Source organism: Anguilla rostrata, chromosome 1 (genome assembly GCF_018555375.3).
Source record: "Anguilla rostrata isolate EN2019 chromosome 1, ASM1855537v3, whole genome shotgun sequence".
Classification (NCBI taxonomy): Eukaryota; Metazoa; Chordata; class Actinopteri; order Anguilliformes; family Anguillidae; genus Anguilla; species Anguilla rostrata.
Genome location: NC_057933.1, coordinates 1,767,501 through 1,774,456, shown reverse-complemented (window position 1 = coordinate 1,774,456; position 6,956 = coordinate 1,767,501). Strand labels below are relative to the sequence as shown.

General features: G+C 49.6%; 1 protein-coding gene across 1 annotated transcript; it reads right to left on the bottom strand.

Moving 5' to 3' along the window:
* Positions 1–1,318: 1,318 nt before the first annotated feature.
* Positions 1,319–5,181, bottom strand: cited4b (Cbp/p300-interacting transactivator, with Glu/Asp-rich carboxy-terminal domain, 4b). The gene is made up of 2 exons (XM_064342389.1): positions 4,910–5,181; positions 1,319–3,398 (listed from the first exon to the last, which is right to left on the bottom strand). The coding sequence occupies exon 2, from the start codon at positions 3,378–3,380 to the stop codon at positions 2,640–2,642; it is 741 nt and encodes a 246-aa protein (XP_064198459.1). The 5' UTR covers positions 3,381–3,398; positions 4,910–5,181; the 3' UTR covers positions 1,319–2,639.
* Between the last annotated feature and the right edge of the window lie 1,775 nt (positions 5,182–6,956).

Below are 6,956 nucleotides of genomic sequence, written 5' to 3'. Positions count from 1 at the left end.
AGGGGTGATCAGTCTCAGACAATAGAGGGGTGACCACTGTGAGGCCTGTTCCAGATAAAGACCAGGCAGGAAGTAAAGGCCAGACACACCTGGATGTCAGAAAATAAATAACATCCTGTAGCTTATTGAAGCTGACCAGATCAGTAGTAGCAGAATTCAAGAAGGAGACATCTTCCCAAATAACTCAGGCTTAATGTCTCTCACATGCCTAAAGGAAAGAACAGCTGGGTAAATAAAAAAATCACCCTTGAAAATGAAGTGCACAGTGGCTCCACAGGGGCAGGACTGAGATGATCAGGTTTTGAAACTCAGTTACTGTCCAAACACAGAGTTATAGCCAAGAGGACATTACCCTGCTCACACCTGGCTGCCACGACAGATCATAACCTCAGTTCATAACAGCTTATAACCTCAGCACTATAGCTTATAACCTCAGCACTACAGCTCATAACCTCAGCACGACAGCTCATAACTTCAACATATGACAGTTAATAATCTCAGCATGACAGCGCATAACCACAGCACAGATCTACCCATATCACTCAACGCCATGCAAAAAAAAAAGAAGACTTGCTCTCCAAACTCCAAAGTCCAGGAGCCTTCATTCATGAGACCTCCCAGAGCATGCGTGGTGATCTGGGGTCAGGTTCCCTGGTCCACAGCCCAGCCGTATCCGTCATGAGCTAAAAGGAAAGACTGGACCCAGATCGGCTCAGTCGTGCTCTGAAATGCTCTGTGATGCTGTATGAGCCGGTGTCTGTGTCTTGCATCTTGCAGTAGGATAGCTGTTCTGGGATCAGCTTCCCTGGCCATGTCCTGGCCTTCTCCATGAGCTGAGAATGCAAAACTAACCCCAGATCAGAGACACCCAATGAATCTGGACCCAGGCCTTTTTGTTCCCAGCAGGTGTCCCTGCTCCAGCACAGCCCGCGTGGTTAAAGTGCTGACTAAATTTTGGGTCCCGAGCCTGCGCCTTCACCCCCCGGTCCGGCCTTGTTGAGAGGGCCCAGAGTGTCCAGCAGGAACAAGAGACGGCCGGACAGACAGACGCCTCCGAGTCAGAGCGCAGGTGAGCAGCACGACCCGGTGAATTCAGGCACAATCCCCCCCTCGCCCCGCCCCGTCACTATGGAAACCAGGAGATTCAAACACACAGGGAAAAAAACACCTTGTAAAGCATCCCCCCTCCCATAGCCCCACCCCCTGGCCCTGGCTGGCCCCGCCCTCATTTTCAGCATTACCCCCGCCCCCTCCCAGGCTAACATGTTCATTCCACACAATTCCCTTCATATTAAACACTGGAACCAGAGGCCACAAGTGCAACCAGGCAATCTTTATTGTACACGAAAATAAAAACCCAGTCACAAGAGAAATAATAATAATAATAATCATCAATCAGTAATAAATAAAAGCAGAATAATTAAGGCAGTTCTACAGTCCGCAGAGACCCTGGATCTCTGCTTCCACTCGTCTGTCATAGGAGAAGTTCATGTCGGCAATTAACCTGTTTTTATTTTCGGTTTTTGGATTTTTTTGTTTTTTTTTGGATCTGGCAACTACAGAGAAGTGTAAGATAAGAAGCGACTGACACCAGCACAGGCAGGATCTGAAGGAGGCATTGGAGCCGCACATAGTGTTGCCATCTTAATGCAAATTAACATCCAGCATACATTAGGACCAACTCTATGCAAACACACTGGGGAAAAAATAAATTAAAAAAACAGAAAATAAAAATAGCGACCCGTCACATTGCTTGCGTAAATGAGGAGGGCGTTTTGAGGCTTTAAAATCTTCCAAATTTAGGTGACAGCTCTCGCCATTCTCACCAAACTTACTTGAGTTCCCTGTAAGATCAACCACCCCCCACCCCACCCCCCCAAAGAAAAGAAAATTCTGGATAAACTGATGTGTCTTATAGGAGCTGGTTGTGAAGCACCAGGCCTCAAACCAGCTCATTAAAAATCTAAAACAACCCCCACACTGAGGAGACTCCTCTCCCTCCCCAACCCCGCCCCAATACATAGAACCCAGTTATCAGTCAAAGGTGAACTCCATTATCAGTGAAAGCAGAACCTCTGTTCTCCAGGACCTTCTCCAGGACTCAGCCCAATGGGGCTAAATAAATAACTTTTTTTGTTTTTTTGTTGTTTTTTGTTTTTGTTTAACTGCCTTAAAAACTCGGTAGATGGAGGTGTGGCATCAGTGTCTGCACATTGTCCCGATTGGCTGAAATCCTGCGGAGGGAGGTCACATTCATCACATCCTGTCACGATGGACAGGAAGCAGGGGATGGCCACTCCCCTGATCCCCTTCGCCCTAAGGGGGCGAGGGGGGGGGCCAAAACACAGAATCGCGTCGGCATTCTTGTTTTTGTGGTCTTGGCGAATCCAGGGCTTCTGGTCGGTTCCGATGGTGCCAAAATTCACCCACCGACGTGCACAAGAATGTCTGTGAAGGGTGCACACACACAGGCCCATGAGCACATGTTAAAAACAGAAAGATTGTCATCTCCCGCTTATGCCCTGCATCCAAATCCCAACATGCTCACAACCCCTCCCTCTCTCTCCCCATCCCTCTCCTTCTTGGTCTGTGTTGCCCCTCTTCCTCCCTCCCCATCTGTCCATCCCTCGTTCTCTCTCCTAGCAGCTGACTCTGCTCGGCTGCTGTTTGCTGACGAAGTCCGCGATGAAGTCAAACTCGTTCTGGCCCAGGAAGAGCTCGGGCAGCTCCTGCACCCGGTCCAAACCCAGCTCCATCACCAGGGAGGTCAGAACCTCCTCGTCTATCAGGTCCGCGTCCATGAAGCCGTTGAGGCCCAGCGCCGGGCCGCCCATGTGCTGCATCCCGGCCAGCTGGGCCGCCCCGACCCGGTACTGCGGCCCGACGCCCGTGTGGTTCCCGTTCATGCCCCCTAGCGGGTGGCCGTGGTACTGCGTGTTCAGCTTCTGCAGGTGCATGCTGGCCATGAGCTGCTGTGAGGTGAGCCCCCCGCTCAGGTACTGCTGCTGCTGCTGGGGCTGCTGGGGGTGGTGGTGCATGTGGTGCTGCTGCGCCTGCTGCTGCTGCTGCTGCGGGTGGTGCTGGTGCTGCTGCTGGTTCTGTCCGCCATACATCATGCCTCCACCCATGGGGTGGTGGTGCCCCATCTGCCCGTTCAGCCCCCCCACCATGGCGGGCCTCTGCCGCATCCCGGCCTCCATGCCCCCCTGGGGCCCCCCGCCGTAGTGCATCATCTGCCCGTTGGGCAGGCCTCGGAGGCCGGCCGGGCCCGCGTGCTGCTGGGGCCCCCCCTGGAGGCCCCCGTTCATCCCCATCCTGTAGCCGTGCAGGCCGCCGCCGGCGCCCCCGTGGTTCATCGACATCATGAGATGTTCCGCCATGCCTTCTACCTCCAGTCACTGAGGAAGGATGGGGGGGGAGAGAAGAAAAAAAAAGACAATGAAAATGGGCTTCACAGCAGTGTTTAAAATAAGGACCAATGAATGCGCACTGTCACGATACAGGCCTCGAAAGCTTTAATGGATACGAACTTTATTAGATATGTATCGGGGGAACAATAAAACATCGTGGGAATTCGAATCTGGAACCAGCGACGATATTCCATTGGCTTTCAGCTCACTGGAGAGCGGCGGAAGAAAATGGCCAATTAAATGGCTGTCGTGGGAACTGACGTACTCCCGTTTCGTTTCCTTCTCAAACTTGTGCCTTCGGTAGGTGGCTGTACGTGTTTAAGGGTGACGACTTAAACGTGCAACACAAATTTAAACCCTCGTATACATATTCATGAGCTGCAAAACTACAGCGGGCCAGAAAAGACAAGCAAGTCGCACGTTAAATAAACAGGCTAATCGGCAATCGATTGGTTTTCATCGACAGCGCACATTTGAGAATGAAACAGAATCGGTGCCAATGATGTTCAGCGTGCAGCGACCGTCCCTGCGACCGCGACCCTGCATCATCGCCGTGAAATGGACGCATAACTAAAGTAGTAGACAGACAGTCGCTGTTGTTACATTCGAGCTAAGTGCAAACAAACATTTACAAAGCTTAGTTGCGCTGCGATTCAATCACACACACAGCCTAGCATGTGTGTGACTGACGGCTAAAACATTTTATTTATTTATTCGCGCGTAACCAATTACTAAACTAAACACAACAGTGCACTGCCAGGCTATATCACTCTCCGGAAGATAAAGAGAATATCACTTGATTCAGTTAGTTCCAGAGAGACGTTTGCTTGAAAGCGAAGACCAACACATTTTCCTTTTTTTCCTGCAAACACCACCTATCGCTTCTTAGTGCCCTCCGCTTGCTCCCTCGTTCGGCAGTTCTTTGTGTCTTTATCAATAAGACTCCTGCTCGCTCGCGGCGTTTGGTTTCGGATACCCAAATGGAGCGAAATGGACACAGTAAAGAGCAAGTAGCCTAATCGTTTAGCCAGTAAACAAGCCTTTTCAATCAAGTTACACCAGTAACACTGTGCTGCACACATAGCGAAACTGCAAAAACCCACTGTGTCTTTCTCACACAAAAAAACGAGGATGCAACAAAGAAAATGTTGAGACAACACACAGAGCCGACAGCGTTTCTACAACTCATTTCTGCATTTCCTCGGCGATTGTGTCTAGGCAGACTATGCATATTTTTAAGAAAAGAAACGCTTTACACAGAGACAAGTAATTTCCATAAGCAGATCAGCCCAGAGTGATTAAACCAACAAAATGAATTAAATTAATTGCCATCGCGTATAAAAATGTCTGATGGCTGCATGTTAACCAGACCAAACCAGGTTTCTGTTGCTGAACCAAATGGCTAAAAAAAAATTAAGTAGGTAGTGAACAATGGATCTACCACCTCGAGCCGCGGAACACAACCTCAGCCGTGTATTCTATTCATAAAATATACATACCAGTGAGCTGCCTGATCTTGTTTTGGAAAGTTCAGTGAGTTGGCGAGAGATACGTCTCCTTTTTTGGGGGGCTTTACGCTGCACGGCGAGGCTCCGAAAGGATCAAAAAATATATTCCAAGGGGTTAAACTTCATACTCTAGCGGGACCACAGCGTAAAGACGGCCGCATCAGATCTTGAAACGAGTGCCTGTTTTCTGGGTCAACTCGGGGATTATATACATATAAAAAGCTGAGGGGAAGGCAGGCGGAGAGGGAGGCGGAGCTACCTTCCTCTCATATCCTTTGTCGCGATTGGCCCTACTTTAATCATTGTGCAAAGAAAAGAGCCCGGTGGATTCTGTGAAAGACAGTAACCAATTAGTTCCCTCCTATTTGTTTTTATATTTTGTTTTTATCCCCCCCCCCCCCCCCCGTTTTAAAAAAAAAAGAAGTCTGTCAGTTCAGATCGGCAGATATGCAGGTTCTTTATTTATTTATTACCACATATAACAATATAGGCCAGACAAAAAGGCGTTAGCCAATGGGATGAACGTTTGGAATGACTGCACATCTATCTTGCTTAAATCTGTTTGCACTGACGGCCTTTTCTCCAAAGCGTCCAGGCAGTGTTGTAGTGGAAGTAACCTAGTATTCACAGGTTGTAGAATGAGTAAACAATGCTAACACAGAAATATACTTTTTGGACATGTGCAGTTTTGCTGCTAATATTTGGTTGCATTTTCAGTCTGACGGTTTTCAATGCCTTTGCAAACGTGTTTTCCTAATATTGATATCTTGCATAAAACAATTTAGGAATGGATGTCACGATAGTACTCTGTATTCAGACTAGTTGATGTGAATGCCTCTGTGTCCTTCCTATCAGAGCGCTGCACGTGTTTTCCCATTCATTCTGGCCTATCATACATTAAACTATAACAAATAAAACTGTCCTGGTGTCCAAACACGGGGAGAGGAAGGCACATAAACAGCGACCGGGGGGGGGGGGGGGAAACAAGCCCTAAATCCCGAGCACACCGTGATGTCCAGGCTCGCTAAGTGCTGTTTTCACGGAGCACTGTGAGAGGGCCATGTGACGCGCCGCTCTGCTGTTCAGCGCGAGGCTGCGTGACGCGCGAGGGAAGAGGTAACAGAGAAGGGGGAGGGGAAGGGGAGCGCGCTGGGGGAATGGAATGCTGGAGCTATTCTGGGCGACCGGCAGCAGCGGTGTGGCCGTGCGCGCAGTGCCCGAATAACCTTCCCCCGGTGCACGTGTACGCCGGCGAATGTTTACTTTCATAAGGCAGAACTGTTAGCCTCCCAGGAAGTAGTCATTGTAAGGGTTAGTAAAAAAAAAAAAAAAAAGACACCACAAGGTGTTAGATGGGAGAGAACAGCATTTCTACACATCATACAGTCTATGACTATAAAAACGGCAAGTCTTAGACTGTATGGCGTGTAGAAATGCTATTTTTTCCCCTTAACCGCCAGGGCCTGATATGCCATGTAGACACACTTACATAAACAAGAGCAAAGTCTTTGTTTTCCATCTATTCTTAGGTCGGTGGTTCTGATGTTTGCTACTTTTTCGGTCAAAGTGCATTTAAATCCGTGCATTTAATTTGCATGGAGACCCCCCCCCCCCCCTTCTTTAAAATGCAGCTGTTCAATGCATGCATCCTTAATGTGTGGCAGACTGTGTTTATTTGTTGTGGGTTGTTGAGAATTGGCCCTGCAGGGGAGGGGGGTGGGAAGGGGTGTTGGGCGGGGGGGTCATACACTATTAGCAGCTCATCAGGTGGGGAGCCCCAGCGTGGGGGGGGGGGTGCCTTATACACGAGAGAGCAGCTCATACGCGGTTCTGACTCGCTGGAGTTTAGGGAGCGCTGTCTCCTGGCTGCTGGCTAGTTGAAGTTTAGGGAGCGCTGTCTGCTGATTCGCTGGAGTTTAGGGAGCACTGTCTGCTGATTCGCTGGAGTTTAGGGAGCGCTGTCTGCTGATTCGCTGGAGTTTAGGGAGCGCTGTCTGCTGATTCGCTGGAGCCTGCGGACGAGGTGCCGCCCGGTGCG

Bases quoted from the DNA above. Each gene is read 5' to 3' on its own strand.
- cited4b (XM_064342389.1), bottom strand. From the start codon at position 3,380: ATGGCGGAACATCTCATGATGTCGATGAACCACGGGGGCGCCGGCGGC.